At 39.1% G+C, this 18,548-nt stretch overlaps 1 protein-coding gene across 1 annotated transcript in view; it reads right to left on the bottom strand.

Moving 5' to 3' along the window:
- Positions 1-205: 205 nt before the first annotated feature.
- LOC104501458 (sodium channel protein type 5 subunit alpha-like) overlaps positions 206-18,548 on the bottom strand; it is a 40,808-nt gene continuing 22,465 nt past the window's right edge. The window contains 10 exon segments of the mRNA XM_010145270.1: positions 206-1,308; positions 2,647-2,911; positions 3,701-3,801; positions 5,797-5,938; positions 7,144-7,197; positions 8,063-8,317; positions 11,796-11,870; positions 13,295-13,543; positions 15,635-15,789; positions 16,801-16,912. Of these exon segments, the coding sequence (XP_010143572.1) occupies positions 206-1,308; positions 2,647-2,911; positions 3,701-3,801; positions 5,797-5,938; positions 7,144-7,197; positions 8,063-8,317; positions 11,796-11,870; positions 13,295-13,543; positions 15,635-15,789; positions 16,801-16,912 (2,511 nt within the window).

The raw sequence follows: 18,548 nt of genomic DNA, 5'->3' as shown, positions 1-18,548 counted from the left end.
ATCTACTTTTAAGCAGCATTTGCAAAATTGAACAACCCCAATACTTAAAGGCTGACATCATTACTCTAAATTTAGACTATTTGCTCTTGGATCAAAATATTTTTTCCATCTGAAAATAACTAGTTTTTAATGAAAAATTCTTCAGCCTGGGGCAACCTTCTGTGTCCACTTTATCGCTATCTGTTTCAGCAATACCATCATTAGATTAAGGTAGAGATAAAGAAGACATAGTCCGTGATTTATCCAGCTTCCTACCACTATATTCATTAAGCATCCAAGCAATAAGACTTCTTCTCTGATGCGCTTCTTCTTCGAAGACAGCACTGTTATAATGTTTACGACGGTATAAGAAAGATTTATTTTTAAAAGAACGCAGCATCAAATACCTCCTGAAGGACCTTTGAATAATAAGAGCTGATACCTCCTCTTGTTTCCTTTTAAGGGTAGTAGTAATTGGCTTGTAAGAAACTTTAGATGGATTGGCAGCCACAAATTTTTCTTCCATGTGTAATTCGAGAGCATCCATTTCTCCAGATTCTCCCAAGACCCTTTTAGTGAGAGCAAGCAAGATATCCAAGCAGTGGATCTTATCTCCACTAACTATAGGGAGGTCCATGGATATGAGCTGAATTTTATTAGGCTTTGGAACGCGTAAAGGTTCTGCCAGAGCATCTGCAAAGTCTGAAAGAGCCGAGTATTCAATAAACTGTGTTGCCTGAGGATCAAATTTTCCCCAGGTCTCATAAAACATATCAAAGTCATCCTCACACAGAGGATCTGTGCTTTCTTCAGTGGCAACACTGAAGTTCTCTAAAATGACAGCTATGTACATATTTACAACAATGAGAAATGAGATAATGACATAGCTGACAAAAAATAAAATACCAACCCCCTTATTTGTGCAATTTTTCCTCCGTTCACCTGGTAAATCTAAGTTGGGAGCACATGAATCAGCTCCTTTTAACACAGGGACCAAAAGACCATCCCAGCCAGCTGATGTTGTGATTTGGAAGAGGCAGAGAATGCTGCTTTCAAAGGTCTGGAAGTTGAAAAGGTTGTCGATCCCACCTTCCCAGCCAAGGCAGGCAAAGTTTGTCATGCCCACGATGGCATAAATGAACATAACCAGGAAAAGCAAAAGCCCGATGTTGAACAGGGCAGGAATAGACATCAGTAATGCGAAAAGAAGAGTGCGAATTCCTCTAGCTTTTCGAATTAACCTCAGGATTCGGCCAATTCGCGTCAAACGAAAAATTCTCAGCAGTGTAGGAGAGAAGAAATGCTGAAAGGCTTCATCAAGTCCAATACCTTGGAAAGGAAAAAGAAAACAAAATGTTGTCAAGCCAGGGGAAGTTCCCTATTTATGTACGTTTTGTTATATTCTGTGCTTCGGGTGTTGAAAGAAACACTGATCGTCTCACATCTCTTTCAACAAAACATCATCAATACCAATCACTTACAAAAGAGTTTAGGAAAAGAGAGTCAAATTGTAATACCCTTAAACATTAAAGAGGTTTCAAGATTATGTACAGTTTGGAAACTGCATTCTCCCAGATTTCTCTCATTCGGGGGATGAAATTATGCATTGCTCAAGTACTTAAAAACTCCTTGTAGGTCCATTCAGCTCCTGGGCTGGAAGCTTTGGGGCTCATCTCCTAGCTGCTGTCTGATCGCTGCTGCTTCTACAGGCCTGAGCCACATGCTAAGTGTGAAAGCTCCATTAATGCTTAATACTTGAATGAGACCAGAGAGGAGAACGAAGAAAATAAAGGAAAACTTCCAGTATTTGTCCTCCTCATGCCTCATTCTATGGTTCTACAGTCAGAGGAATAATACACTAGTGATGTAAATTATTATGAAGACAAGACAGAGTCAGAATTTTTCTGGGTTGCATGAAATAGCAAAGGGGACTGTGCTTAGGGATGAAGTGAAGAACTCAGAGCAGCTTTTGGTTCTCGTCCTTTATGATATAACCTGACCCTGCGTGGGAAGCACAGGCTAAATAAACTGCACAAGAAATGAGAAGAATATATAACCCTTTGTGGGAGAAATGATAAGCACCTAGTCTTATTTGAAAAGCAAAACAAAACTAAGCAAGTTGTAATTAGACTTTTAACAGTCACAAATAGTGACCCAGATTTAAAATGGTGCTGAACAATTAAATTTTCCCGAGCTTTCTAAATCAGCCCTCGGGATCCACCCTCTTAAAAGAAAGTCCTGGGCAAATGAAATAAATCTGTCCCGTTTTTTCCAACAAATGTATTTTTAACCTCAACTTACTTTAACTGTGAAAAAACAGTTAACACGAGTACGTGTAAATCAAAAGCGTAAAAACACTAAGACAACAGTTTAAGTACAATAACTTAGACAAGACGTGAGTGCATTGAATTCCTATTCTGTTAATGAAACTCATACTTTTAAAACAAATTGAAAACTATCCACTTACTTACCTTTTAAGTACTCTGCAAAAATAGAAGGGAAAACAAAAATACGTCCTTTAGAAGGAATCACTTAGCGTATGGTTGGAAAAATTACAATGGATCTGGAATTTGTGCATCAGATACATGTAAGTGGTCACTTCATACTGATATTTGGCTTAGCATCGATAAGACACGTTAGCTGATCTAATAAACGATGGATACTTACTAAGTAGTGAAACGACCACAACAGCTAAATCAAATATGTTCCAGCCACTGGTGAAGAAGTAGTGTCTCAAGGCTAGTATTTTTATTACGCATTCCCCAGTAAACAGCGCCACAAAAAAATAGTTGATTTTATTCAGAACATCCTTGACGGCTTCCTCGTTATTTTCTGCCATCATGACGATCATATTCAGACAGATGAAAGTCACAATGGTGAAGTCAAACGCTTTGTGTGATACTATGTCAAAGAGTAATCCTTGGAACCTGTTCTGTGGGGAGAACGAGAACAACTGCTTAATGCTACTTCTAAGGCTACGTTCCCATATTAATCAGTAATTTGTGCTTAGAAAGAGAATTTAAGAGGATATAAATTAAACAGTAGGCTGCGAGAAGCCGTTCTAGGTGTTTTCTTCTTTAAAGAAAACACTCTGTACTTGGTTTATTATTTTCAGGTATCACACAACCACATTTCTTTAGGAAAAAATTACGCAGCAGGAAAACACTCGGAGCACATTGTTATTGCTCTTCTAATAGAAATACTTACTGAAGCAGATGTTTAAGGATAAGCAATATTAATTAAAATGCTATAAGCAAGAAAAACTCTGAATAGTTACTATGTGAAGCCAGGCCTGGAATTAAGTTTAAGAAACTGTGAGAAATAAAGCATAAGATTATTTAAAAGTAAATAACAGCCACGGGCTGTGTACTACTCACTTTTCACTCTCACCTGCAATAATCCAATCTAGTTGCAGAAGTAATTTCATGCAACTGAAGTGACCACGATCACATTATGAATATCCACTACCTAATATGAACCTTTATAAATAGGTTGTACTTTTGAGTGGGTGATAAACATGCTGTAAGTTTCCTTGATTAATGCCCACAAAGAAAGACTGCACTAGACAGAATGAAGAAAAAGAGAGTAAAATGTAAATACTGAGGAATGAGGAAGATGATGGGCTCTAATGTGAGGTTTATTTCCAGATGCCTGGCTACTGAGTTTAAATATTGTCACCACCTTTCTATCTTCTCCCGTATTCTACTTAAGATGATCTCACCAATGGTCTTGGGATCGGTTTTTGAGGTTTCTTGGATCCCAGTTTTTTTAGGGCATTGTAGTACTTTTTCTGTTCCTCTGTCAAAAATAGATCTTTTCCACCTAAGTATAGAGAAAGAATACTGTTACTCAGCTGGAGTTGAAAGAGTCAACTAAATAAACACCAGCAAGTTTATGTAAAAAAACGTAAGTTATAAGCTGGCGTGGGTGGGAACTGAGACCTTGCTGAAGCTTTACAAACCTAGTTCATATTTCAAAAGTTAGGTAAATAACCAACAAGGAAAAATACTTTCCATTTACATTTTCGGGAAAGGCAGGGACAGAAGTATATTGCTGGGCTAGCAAGTTACCAGGGGATTATGAATAAAAGTTATAAGCTGGCGTGGGTGGGAACTGAGAGCAGAGGGACAAAACATGTCTTCACCATCTCGCCTTCTCCCCTTGTTCTTTGACAGGATGTAATGCAGAAAGCTGATCAGGGTTTGATCGGGAAAGTCTAGTCCGGGCAGTGTTCCCCAGTCTGTTTCCCCAACTGTGAGACCTTGCTGAAGCTTTACAAACCTAGTTCATATTTCAAAAGTTAGGTAAATAACCAACAAGGAAAATACTTTCTATTTACATTTTCGGGAAAGGCAGGGACAGAAGTATATTGCGGGGCTAGCAAGTTACCAGGGGATTATGAATAAGCACTTTGGGACCAAGTTCGATGCAGGATTCCTGATAATTAATTTCTGGTGCTCATCTTAATACCACCTACATCCCCTGTATTACTTAGCAATCGCTTTGAGCCAAGTATTGAGGAGAGGCCGCTCGTCCTGAAAGCATTGAGTGATTAGCACTTCCTAACACCAACATGTGACGATGTTCAGGAGGGCATCCGCACTTTGAATCACACCGGGAAAACCTCTGAAAATTCAGTTTAACTGCTCTATATGGAATCTCAATGCAAATTCCCAAGGAATGACAAAGAAAAAAATGCCCAATTACATCATGTACGCAGAAAAAAGTGTCCATATCAACTTCTGGTATGTGTTCACACTCTTAAAGTACTTCACCAGTGCTGTTTCTGTCTGTTGGGATTATTATAACCGGGACTTTGTTACAAAAGGAAATTGTTATAGTAACGTTGGACTGTCGTTGCTCAACCCTTTCTCTGTTCAAAGGCTTTGGTGGTATTTTTTAATGAGCAAGATACACTTATTTATTTTGAAACTTCCAAGTGGATGAATTGACTCATTTTCCCTTGATAATCTGGATACTTTAAACTTCCCTGGATATTTTAAACCCCTAAATGAATCAGGGGGAGAATTCAGTTGAGGAATAAACTTGGCACAAAGAAGCTGAAGTATACCAAGGAAGGCTGGCTGTTGTTTTTCTTCGGTTGGTGCATTTTCCCTTCTAAGATTTTGCCTTCCATTTCTTACTGAATAAACAGAGTAGGGAATCTAACAACTATGAGGAGAAAAGCGGATGCAGTCAGTGCTTCATGGGCTTTAAGAAGCCTTTAAATTTCTAGATGGCCTCTTCCTGGGGCCACAGCTTGGATCTCAATGCAGGAATTTTTAAAAACCCCAGTAAATTAGTAAACTAGGGTTACTTTATTGACAACAGGATTTTTTAAATGTAGGTAGTTTCAGAAGAAGTGCTGATTAACAAGATCTTTTCAAGTTTCTTTAGGAGGAAAGCAGTGGTTACTTCTTCCATGATCAGTAGTGTTTCTTGATTATCCTTATCACATTTGTTAAGTGTTTACTCTCAGCAAAAAGTAATTGTTCCCTGAAGCAAATCGTCAAAGAAGAAGAGTATTCCACTCTCCTGTAGCCAAGTCTATACAACTTTCTTTGCCTTCTCGCTGCTTTCTCTTCGTCCTCCTACTTAGAACAAACTAAGAATGTGGCATGAAAAGAGAATTTACAGGTAAATTAGTAAGAGCTTTAAGGGAAAGGGGACTCCTGTTTTCAGATCTAGGTATCTAAATATTATTTTAAATTCCTCCAGTCACATAGTTATCTGAAAAGTTAGCCACCTAGATGTCAAGCTAACATTCACTTCATCAAATTGGGATTACAAGACACCCCAGATTAGCTCACGTAGTACTTATCTTTTTCCTTTGCTGGTTAAAATTGCTGATGACCACTCCAATGAAAAGGTTCAGCATGAAGAAAGATCCAAACACAATGAAAATCACAAAATACATATACATGGCTAAGCATGCTTCAAATCGTGGCTGTTTATTTATCTGTTAAAAAAATCAAAACAGAAAAATAATATTGGTAAAAATTAGATAATTTATCGTTTCCAATTTATAACAACAAATCTTTTCGTTGTCAGGAGGGATAAATTATTTCTACACATTTAAACATTTATTTTGATGTACAAGTAGAACAAATGTCTTGTTCTGTCTTGCTAACATTTGTAAAGACAATTACAAACAAAGATACACAGAAAAATCCACCCCTGGCAAGTCCTTAAGCAGTAGATAAACAGTTCTGATGGGAAGCGATATTGTGAATTCCTAGATTAGGAAAACAGCTCAGACTAGACATGATGGTGAACCGCCATCCCCTTGAATGCTACCTCAGACAAAACACAGGTGACTGAGACCAGCCCTACAAAGAATGATCTTTTTAATTAACGGCTCTTTGACTACATTCAAGAGAACAGTGGTTGAATGAATAAGGAATTAAATGAAACATAGAAAAGTTAAAACACAGAGGACTAGTGAGAGAGTGACAACATCTTGCTCTGTGCACTCTTGATTCAGTAGGGGGTTTTGTAGAGTCGCGCTGTTTTGAACAGTTTTCTCTTGTTTTGGAGCAGGTTCAGAGAAAGGCAATGAAGCTCCCAAAGGGTCTAGAGAACGTGTCTTAGGAGGAAGTGCTGAGGGGCCTGGGGTTGGTCAGCCTGGAGAAGAGGAGGCTGAGGGGAGACCTGATCGCTCTCTACAACTACCTGACAGGAGGCTGTAGAGAGGTGGGGGTCGGTCTCTTCTCCCATGTTACGAATGGCAGGACAAGAGGAAATGGCCTTAAGTTGGGCCAGGGGAGATCTAGGTTGTATCAGGAAACACTTCTTCACAGAGAGGGTTGTGCAGCCTTGGCACAGGCTGCCCAGGGAGGTGGTGGAGTCCCCATCCCTGCAGGGGTTTCACAGCCGTGTGGGTGTGGTGCTGAGGGACATGGTTTAGGGATCCTGGCAGTGCAGGGGAACGGTTGGACTCGATGATCTTAAAGGTCTCTTCCAACTGGATGATTCTGTGGCTCTGTGATTCTGTTTACGTTCCAGGTATTTGGTACTCCAAGGATTACTGTTTCACTGCCTAGTTTGATGCATTCATCCGCCTGTTTTTCTGACTTGATATTGCAAACAGATCTGAAAGAATTAATTGCATGGATAGAAAAGGGAAGAAGGGAAAAGAACTAAAATTTCATTTTAGTGACATACCTCACGTGAATCCACTGCTGCATACATAATATCCATCCAACCTTTAAAAGTTGCCTGAAAAAAATGCATTTTAAGGTTATTTTCACTAAAAAAATGAATTAACATACATAATGACGTAGAGCTAATTGTGTTAAGAGTTGTGGGAAAGTGAGCAGTGTGCTATAAAAAATGTGCATCACTTCTAAAGATCTGCTTGGAAGCATGAATCAGTGTAGCTTAGTAAGGAGAAAAAAAATTATTTCCCAAAAAGAAAAAACTGCCATGAATTCTGTGAAACGTGCTTTAATGTTTTTGTAAATTTTTGCAAATTCTCTGCTTTTAGAAAAAGCAGTCAAAGTTCCAGCTTAACTAGCACCTAAAAGGATAAAAATTACTTCTAAGAAAAAAACAGACAACTCCTTCCTGCAAGATTTAGCAGCTCTGCAGGATCATAGACCCCTCTGGAGGATACGGGGAGAACAACTTCATCTAGAAAAGATCCAGGGCTAAGAGCCACTTTTTAAAATGCCTTTCTCTCCGTTGTTGTGGTACTAGGGAGTTTTAAATGGTTTATACAATAAAATACAGAAAAATAAATAAACTGCATCGTGCTTTTTTCTTTCTCATCCACTCTGAACAAACTTTTACTAAAGAAAACGAGAATACTGTTAAATCTGATAATGGACTATTTCAGTCTTGGTGTGTTAATGAAAACAAAATTGAAAAGCCATGAAGCCCAGTTCTTGATTTTAACACAAAGCTGCATACGCTGAAGTGTTCTTTAGGAGGAACTGAGCAGCTTATACATGAGAAAAATATTTATGGAAGCTAAAAAAATCCCCAACTCCAGCGAGATCAACAGAGGTGGTGTCCCATGGCTGAGCTGCTCGACACATTTCCTTGAAGAAAACACAACTGAGCATGTTTTTGTAGAACTTACTACTTGGAGAAGAGCCAAGTATCCCATCGTAACGTTATCAAAGTTTACATCACTATTCGTCCACGTTCCATTAGAGGCAGTACAATTATCCTTTGTATCAATTTCACTGATATTTCCTTTGTTGAGTGTGCATTTCCAAAACTTATTTCCAAGTAATTTTACTCCTGCAATGTTAAATAGGAGCCAGAAGACGACACAGACGAGCAAAACGTTCAAGATTGAGGGGACAGCTCCCAGGAGCGCATTCACGACAACCTTAAATAAATAAAAGGAATGGAAAGAACGAATTATTCGTATTCTATAGAACACCTTCCCAGAAAACCACAGTTTTTTTCTTTTTCTGTATCTATTGCCGATTCTCACCCATATAAAAAATAGTAGATGACAAATGTAAAACCAGCCCTCAGCCAAATTTCAAGCTTGTCTTAACGTGTAATTCTGTGGTATCTATCTGTCCTTTTTGAGGAAGGAAGCAAAATAGATGGTAACCAGAACGATCCTTTGTTAAATATATAAAATAAAACAATGAGGTTGTAGTAGCTATGGGATCTAAAAATCAGGTATCGGGGAATGGGTTGTATGATTTGCATATCATCATATCATAAATAACCCTCTCTTTTATCTTGGGGGAGCTTTGCCAGAGAACAGCTTGCTCTCCATAACAAAATGAACCTCACCCAACAACCACTGGCACCGACTGCACACAGGACATGAAACAGAGACATTTGGCTTCCAGAAGCCTGAGTTGTTTTGGTCAGCAGCATTCCTTCATTGGGGCTTGCCTGAGGACAAGGTGGATGCAAAATCATGATGAGCAGTAAGGCTCTTCCAGAAACGGTACCGGTGAAAATGGGATTCCAGCTTTTGGTGTCTGTGCTGGTGATGTCAAGCACAAGCAGCGATAAGAACTCATACGCACAAATGCAGCACGTTGATGCCGACAGGCTGAACCACGCCTGATGCCAGTAGGAATCTGAGGACCATTATCTATTTCTTTTCGCTATTTTTCACCACCCTGTGATGGGGCATGTGGAAAATCTCTCTTGAAATGTTACATTGCTATCATTAAGAGAAAATTCTGAGCCTTTTATCCTGGCCTTGGATAACATCCATTTACTAGAAACACACAGAATGAAGCACGGTGGAAGAGACCTCTGAAGATTAGCTGTTTCAATATAGTCCAAGTTGCTAGTCCAGTCCCATTCTGAATTTTTCCAAGGGTATCAGCAACCTCTCCGGACAATCTAATGCAATGCTATACACTCACACTGCCATCTTCGTTCCCAGGTAATTGGAACATTCCTTCCAGCCAACTCATTCTCTCTCATTTTCTCACCGGGGGCCTACCAGAAAACATTTGTTCCATTTCTTGCATAACCTCCCATTAAGTAGTTAAAGACAACAATTAGATCCCTTATCTATTAGATCCCAGTCAGATCCTCCCTTTGACCTTCTCTTCTCCAGACAGAACAAGCTCCATTCTCTCAGCCTCTCCTTCCTAGTCCCCTGACCGTCTCTGTGGTACTTTGCTGGACACTCTCCAGTACGTTAACATCTGTCTTACAGTGGGGAGCCCCAAACTGGACACAGCACTCCAGATTCAGTCTCGCAGGTGCCAAAACCAGAAGGGTGAATTGCCTTCCTGCGCTGGCCAGACTCCTGCTAATACAACCCAGCCTGTGGTAGATCTTTGTTGCTCTGCTGACTAACGTTTAACATGCTGTCCACCCCAGGTCCTCTTCTGCAAAGCTGCTCATTTCCCAGCGTGCCACCGCTACATGTGGTTATTCTGGCTCAGGTGCAAGGCTTTGCATTTGCTTTTGCTGAACTTCCAGAGGTTTCTGCAGCCCATGTCTCTAGTCTGTCACACTCCCGTTGCAGAGCAGCCTTGCCTCCAGTCTAGTAGCTGCTCGCTCCCAATTTCCTATCAGCTGTGAACTTGCTGAGGACAATTTCTGCCATATTCTTCTGGTTGTTATTTGAGCCATAAAGCAGTAATTGGTCCCAGGATGGACATCTGAGTGACTAGCGACCAGCTGCCAGTTGAACTTCATCCTGATCGTCTCCGCGCGTCCTGTCAGTTCAGCCAATTTTCTGCCTAGCTTATAGTTCACCTATCCAAACCAGATATAACCAGTATCTGAGACCACAGATGGCACTTCCCTCCCTCAGCCATCTCATCATAGAAGACAATCAGGTTTGAGAGGCAAAAATTGCCCTTCCTAAATCCACACTGGCTGTTTCTAACTGATTCCCTATTGTCCTTTGTGATTTTCAGGGGGATTTTAGCGTCTCATCACACTCTGTGCTCTAACACAGGTCAGATAATTTGCATTACACGATTCTTTACTCCTCCCCAGTGACTTTTAAGATTCCAGGTGGTTTTCTCAGAGCAGCTTTTCAAATTGAGTTAGCAGAATCCGGTCTCCTATCATCAAGAAAATCCCACCCTGTTTACGTTTGAAAGGATTGTTCCCTGTCAGCTGTGGCACACGAGCCTGTCTAGATAACTGCCAAGGTGAGCTGATACAAGCACAGCAATCTAAAGAAAGGGAGTTATGAAAAGGAGCACAAAAATTGAAGCAATTAATTACTGAACACATTTTACCAGGTCCAAATTTCTTGCCTCGGGCAATGAGAAGAAATTAAGAAGAAATAATGGGTAACCACATTTCTTTTGCCATGAAGATTGATTAACTACAACTTTCACAGTGCAGCTTTCTTCCTCACATCAGTTTGTTTTCTGTGCTATCTATATATAGTTTCTTCTCTATTAGAAGGTAACTAAAAACTGTTCCTAATTTTTTCAAGAATATTAATAATTTTTTCAGACAAATTTCCCAAATACACTGAATGAAATTTTTCATTGTCTAAGATAAACCAATTACTGGGTTTCAGAAAAGTACAAGTCTAAAAAAATCCTTGTTTAGTTCATTCTGCATTTTGCACTGAAACTGGAAACACGGAAAAATGTTCCAGTGTTCACATGACTATAAGTAATAATTCCGTTGTGGTAGCGCATTATAATTCAATTTCCTTATTTTATCTGTATGTCACAGAATCACAGAGCCACAGAATCCCCTGGTTGGAAGAGACCTTTAAGATCATCGAGTCCAACCCTTCACCCTGCACTGCCAGGGTCCCTAAACCATGTCCCTCAGCGCCACATCCACACGGCTGTGAAACCCCTCCAGGGATGGGGACTCCACCACCTCCCTGGACAGCCTGGGCCAAGGCTGCACAACCCTTTCTGTAAAGAAGTTTTTCCTGATACCCAACCTAGATCTCCCCTGGTGCAACTTGAGGCCATTTCCTGTCGTCCTGTCACTTGTCACATGGGAGAAGAGACCAACCCCCACCTCTCTACAACCTCCTGTCAGGTAGTTGTAGAGAGCGATCAGGTCTCCTCTCAGCCCCCTCTTCTCCAGGCTGAACAACCCCAGGTCCTTCAGCTGCTCCTCATCAGACTTGTGCTCTAGACCCTTCACCAGCTTTGTTGCCCTTCTCTGGACATGCTCCAGCACCTCAACGTCCTTTTTGAAGTGAGGGGCCCAAAATATATTTCTGTGAAATGTTAGATATTATTTCAAATTAACCACCACACAATGTAAGTAGGCAATCTGAACCATCCCAGTGCCATCAAGTCCCAAAACAGAGATTCAAGTTGTAATTTTCGCAAAAGCTTCAATGCAGCTCTTACAAAACACGCACCCAGATCCCCCAATATCCTTACCTTTATCCCTTCAAATCTCGACAAAGCTCGTAGAGGTCTCAACGCTCTGAGAGTCCTGAGAGATTTCAGGGCGCCCTCAGAGGAACAAGGTGATCTGCCGTTAGGAATGCTACTTAGTCCCCAGGAAACAAATGACAGCTGCATTCATGGAATTGAAACTGAGGTTATTAAACAGGATGCAAAAACGTATTTCATTTCTGTCAGCAGATAGTCATAGGCTGAATATTTCCCTATGTCTGACCAGGAAGTCAGATGAAGAAAATACATATTCAAAGTTATTGTAATATAATTTTACTTCATTCTTTCCTAGAACTTTAAAAATAATGGAATTTCTTCATTCTAATTTGAAACACTTTTTTTCTTACCCCCCCCCCAAAAAAAACCAGTTCATACAATTTTTTTTTAATAGTAGAATAACAACCGAATTGGTAACTATGCCAATTTCATACACTACAAGACCAGAAAAGATTATTCAAACAGAATATTCCCATTTTCTGCATAGCTATTCTCAGCAGTGTATACAGTCATTCCTTATCACAATTTAAGATGGTGATGTGGAAACCAAAATCCAGCCTTCATTCTAAACTTTTGTAAGAGAGAAAATTAATCAAAACCTTAGAAAATCACTTCAATAATTAGGGGTTTATTCACTGTTCATGATCTGCCACCTCCTTCCTGTTTGAATGTGTTGCCTCACTGTCCACCATTGGACGTTTTCTCGCTTTCCCTCTGTTTTCGACAGCACTATCGATATTACAGAAATAATTGCTAAAGTCATGCTATATATTCTTTGTAAACAGTCATAATATTAGCTTTTCCTGTTGAAATTCCCTGGCACTTCACAACTTTCAGAGGCTATCAACAGCCACTTTGGCTTTACCGGAAGTCAGCTGGCTAGATGTCTTTAGTTCAAAATATTTAACTTCGGTGTCTTCCCAGTGTATTGTTGATAAGCAAAAAAAAAATCATTTTTACATGTCAAGATCTTATTATTTAATTTTGTCTGAATTCAGAATAAATACATATCTATTGAACACTGCACTTCCTCCATCTCACTACGCGTGATTTCAGCATTTCTCTTTATAGCTGTATAGATGATTGCAAGGATTTCTTTGGTTGCAAAGCAAAATGTACTTTCCTACGTCTTTAACTGTCTGGTAAATTATTTCTCCAACAATACTTTTCAACTCCCTTTACCATTTAAATTTCTTCTCCTTTAAGGATCCGACCCTACTTTTTTCTTCTAAATGCCAGAGCTGCCAGTAGCTTTACATTTTTCTATAATTTTAATTAATTTGGTTTTTGCACTCTCTCTCTACACTCAAAAAGGTTTTTATAACCAGCATGGTCCTTAATGACAGTGATACCTAATAAAAACTTCTTAAGGAACTTCTGTTTATTACTTACAATTCCCATTTACATTTGACCTAAAGTCTTTTCTGATCTCAGTTTTTTTCAGTTTTTTGAGACTGTCTTTTACACTCGCATTCATTCATAACCAGATCTTACATGTAGTTCTCTATGTAGAAAATACCAAAATTCAAAGTATCAATATTCAAGCTGAATATACTCACACACACAATGATGAAGTCAAGCCAACACCAGGCATTTGTGAAATAACTGTGCAAACCATAAGCTACCCATTTCAGAAGCATCTCCATTAAAAAGATGTAGGTAAATATTCTATCAGCATATTCCAGTAGCATTTTCACTGTGTTCTTCTTCTGCAGGTGAATATCTTCAAATGCCTAGGATTTCAGAATTCAGTTTTAAAACAGTTCAGTAGTCTTATGAAAAATTGTTGGTTGAAAAGTCACATACTTTCAGTTGTTTACCCTCAACACTTCTTCGAAAAATAGCTGATGAGGGTCAATTGTGGCTACCAGAAATCTTGGCTTCCCAAGCTAGTGGGCAATCTTGAAGGGGTTAGTCTAAAATTCTTTATAATAATGCTTGAATTAAATACATTAACCACCACCTTCCAGACCTAGACCTTCCAAAAGAGTCACCTTTAGTCAGCCTGCAGAGCTGTTATACAGACATTAAAAAAAAAAAATAAAAGCATGACAAACGCTTTATCTGGAACTGTTCATTCTCGGAGTTTCACATTTTTTCATTTAAACCTTGACATTACTTTGATGTCAGCAAGGGTTTAGGGAAGTGTTTTATTGATTGCTGTGGTTTTCGTCATCGTTCACTTGTCTTCAATACTTTTTCTGCTTTGCTCATTTATTTGGAGGTTTTGATATTGCCAATCTATTCCCAATTCCTTTTAGCACCGTGCAGTATTTCCTCACCAAGCCTGTGCTAATGTCTTTTGTTTTCATCTGTTTCTACCCTACCTTATAGCTCCATCTCCATTTCTCTTTGGCTGCCAACATTCCTAATGATCTGTCCATCCATTTCCACGCTGCTATTTCCCTCTTACAAATCCCTGCCTGTCATTATTTCCGTTTAAAATTTCCCCTACTTAAGTAGATATAGCAGAAGCCACCCCATACCATTGAGTCACTCAATTGTGCTACAGAGCAGAGCTGTCACTGTGTCCACAGGACTAGCAATGTGACTTGGGTAATTGAGACATCCCATCATTCACGCACACAAACCTATTTACCATCTCCTACCTCTTTTCTGAGTGTGTTTGAGCGTCATCTTTTTCACTGTTGAATCTTGGCTCCCTTGATTTCCATCTACTAGTCAAATCACCTGTTCATTAGCAGTGATGCTCCTTCGAACTTCTAACTCCGCCTTTGCTCTGAGCACTGAGCACTCACTGCGTACTTTTCTATGCACTCTTTTTATGCTTACCATGGCATCGATTTTAATTCCATGCCATAGACTTGCCTGGTAGGACTGATTCAGGAAACTCCGTATCATTAAACAACTTCATAAAGAATGTGAAAACTGACAGTTTCTTTTTTGCAAGAGAATAACATGTGAAATGTGAAAGTTCTCAACACCGCGATCCATCTTTGATGGAAAAAACGGCTATTGTTTAGTCATTTTGCATTGGGATACCAACTAGTTGTGTGTTCAATTCAGCCAGATCCTGCAGTATGTTAAACGATAACTCGGTTTCCTTCCTGATTTCGGTTTGGTTCCAAATTAGTACAAAGGATCCCTCAGGGGAATTCCAAGGAGTTGCCTTGGAGATTTATTTGGCCATGGAAATTTTTAAGCAGGCAGTTCAAATCTATGGATCTATGGACAACCTAAACTTAATGCAGACAGGACAGGTTTTATCTGGAAAATTCTGATAATTACCACACAGATTACTATCACACTAGTTGGTTATGTTCCTTCTGCACTATATAAAGTTTTATTTAACAAATTCCTTTCAATAGACCTAGTGAATATGTTTTCAAATCAAATAAAACTTGCCTTATTCTTCCGTAGAAGCGGACATCATCAGAGTAGCAGTGAAATATTAATTCACCTACCAGTTTACAGCCATCTTCATTTTCAGGTTCTGATCCTCTTAATGTTTGAATGATTTTAAATCTGATTTTTTACTGAGTAGCTGGTCTACTTCACAAATTTAGGAGTATTTTTATTTTTTTAAGCTTTCCTAAGTAATTGCAGACCCTGGTTAAGCCTCCTAATCAAGCACACAAGTGTGTGAAGAACTATGTTCCATGAAGAACTACGAAGACAACTATGATTCCATGTAATATCCAAATGGGGAAAAGCCTTATAATTTCCAAGGGATATCTTTATTGCACTCTTGTCCCTCCCTGAGGAAAGCAATGTGAAAGTAGAAGAAATAAATCAAATAAAATCATTCTTTTCCTTTGCTGACAACCATCAATTCAAAATTCGAGAAATTAAATTAAATTTACCAGTGCTGTGCTGCTCAGTAGTATCACAAAAATGATAAAATTTTCAAACCAGCTATGTTTAACAATTCTGTAGCAGGTTTTTCTAAATTTCCACCAAGTTCTGCCTGGAAACTTAGTAACATCCACTACGCAACATGGGAAACACTCAACACAACCTGAAAAGAGAAAGAACAGCACATGGGTCCCATAAGACACAGACTCTAAAAAGTGTAAGATCTTAAAATTAGTTTCTACAGACTATACAAACAATGCGCTGTTTTACCTATGGGATGATGCCGTGGCTGACACAATCTAAAGCTAAAGAAAAGATAAAAGTTCTGGACCAAAATAACCTCTTTTAATAGAGCAACTCCTGCATGGAAAAAGCACAAAAACCCTGTTACCTCTATCTAAAAAACTTGCTTATTTAATTTTCTGCATTTATTCTTTTTGTTTTGAAAACAGATATTATCTTATTAGTGGTTTAGTAAATTACTATTTTTACTGATTATTCCACTTGATTGCACTGCAGAGACATTACAACTAGATTCTGTGTTCACTGTTTTTCACCAGAACCACACCTCTGCATTGCTCTGCGAAGGCAGTAGGACTGATCCGTGAGAGTCAATGGAGACTAAGGAGCCAACCAAAGGTAGGTGTCCACATTGGGATGAGCTGTGCAGACCCTTCAGCTGTATTGACTGGATATTCGTCCACTGCAGCGGGAGCTCAGACAAGTCCCCTTTGAGATACCAGATACTGACACACATCCTGACTGACCTTCAGCTCCCGCTTCGGAAGTGCTTTGAGTGCCCCTGCTCACGTGCAGATACCTACAGTCTGATGCCTCAACAGAAGATTGAACCACACTCCAAAGATGCCATTTTGTTACCTAAACACGGGGACTTAGAGCGGTTTTACACCTCATTGGATATCCTACAGCTTCTGTGAGAGTTCTGCCACCTTCAGGGAGTTGTTGTCGTGCATACTTTCAGGCATTTCATATATAAAATGCCTGAGTTCAGGCATCCCAACCCTGCTGCAGTTCTGTGCTGGCTTCAGGTGTATTTATTTGAGTTTTTACGTGTATAAACAAGTGTCTCAGGCAAATAGTTTGGAAATGTTTCAAAGACATATCTTTGAATACTGGTTCATCTGGTGGCAGACAATACATAAAAGATTCTTACTTTCTGCAAAACAGTCCTTAGGTAGGTGTGGCTTTTTAGGCTGGGAAAACATCTCCACAAGAATAACTGGATCCACAGTGCTGGCTTCAGAAAAGCTACCAGAATCACATTTCTGCGCAGGAGAAGGGCAAAGAAGAGAATTTATTTGCTTTTCATTAAGCTTACTGGTTTTAAAATAAATGGAAGGTATCACCCCCCCACCCTCAAGAAAAATCTGCAATGTATAAATTATCTTAACGCCGCTGAAGTGCCAAAACAAAAATACAAACCACAGGACAGGAAAGGTTAATCCCTGTTCTACGTTTCTATGGCTTTAATTTAATAAGTTTCTTGATTTCTTCAAGTCATCTACATTGGACTTGCAGGGAAAGATTGTACTATGCAACAACTTTAGAGAAAACTCTGATTTCTTCATTCTTTTTTCATTTTCAGAGATAAAAACCATGTCTCAAAAGGCTTGAAGATGGGACAGCCTAGCTGGGAAAAAATGTACATATGGTGGACACACCTCAAAAAATTGTAGTAACCTACACAAAAAACTAAAGACAATAAGGAAAACAAGTATAAAGAAGGAAAAAAGCAATCTATCAGCCACAAAGTGTAAGTGCCCTGTATGACATGGGCAGGGAAGGTGTGAAGATAGGGATAAGAAAGAGAAGCCAGAAGGAAGAACTTCCTCTGTTGACAGCCATGCTGCTCTACACTAATGCAATTATTTAAGTTCATGGGCATTTCAATATTTTTAATATGTTTTTATATTAATCTAATTAAATAATGTATACAAACAAAACTTCTAAGAAATTTATCTAAAACTAGAAAATGCGAAAGTGGTTTGATTTTTGGAGGTAGTCATCCAGAGAGTCGCTAAACTTCCATTAAATTTTCCAGGCCATTGCAGGCAAGCCGTGATTCTTCTTTTTTTTTGCTGTGGAACTGTACTCTGTTAGAATAAACTAAGTGTATACACAGGAAAACTATGGTTGTTTTGGGAACCATTTCCCAAAAACAATTTTTTACATCCAAACACGGCAGTAAACAGAATTATCTATAAAAATGAATTGTATGTATCAGATACATTTAAAGAAAGCGTGGTTTGTGATTAATTTCTGTTTAGTTATTTTGCACAAAATAAGTATATTGTTACGCTGTTAGCCATGGCTGTTTATGAGAGACAAACCTCCGTGCTTTAAACCGTTATTGGTTCTAGAGAGACGTACCATCTGTGCAGGGGTTACACTTGCTACTCCTCAGAAACACCCAGCTTGACCTGTCGTTGCTGAATGAGACCATTTTCATCTCTAGCATTTTCCACAAGATGATAAAAGCAGAATTACCTCTTTTTTCTCTTTCTTTTGGTGTGTTCCTGAAAAACCGCTTGTACTTTCAGAAGTCGCAGAAATCTGACTGAGGCTGCTTGAACTCCGGCACTGCTCTCTACGTCTTAATCTGTCTCCCTGTATGAAATAACGCAAAACAGTTGATTTTCCATGTTTTTCTTCCTGACAGTCACTCTTAAAAGTCCAAATTCTTTAAGAAGCATTCTCAGAATTTACTGTTTGTCTTTTTACAGATAATTAAATGATATCTCTAAAAGGCATGTAAAAGAATGGTTTCTTCCTCAATTTGGAATATTGTGGTGTTGCGGTTATAATGTGGAAATGTACCATTCCTCAAGATCTCCTTTTAGCTCACTGATGGATTCCAGCATCCAATTCACCAAGTTCTGATGAACAGCCTCAGCAGCAACA

The sequence above is a fragment of the Buceros rhinoceros genome, unplaced genomic scaffold, assembly GCF_000710305.1.
Source record: "Buceros rhinoceros silvestris isolate BGI_N320 unplaced genomic scaffold, ASM71030v1 scaffold1141, whole genome shotgun sequence".
In the NCBI taxonomy this organism is placed as follows: domain Eukaryota; kingdom Metazoa; phylum Chordata; class Aves; order Bucerotiformes; family Bucerotidae; genus Buceros; species Buceros rhinoceros.
Note: the sequence above shows the minus strand (reverse complement) of the source record. Positions and strands in the feature narration are given on the sequence as shown.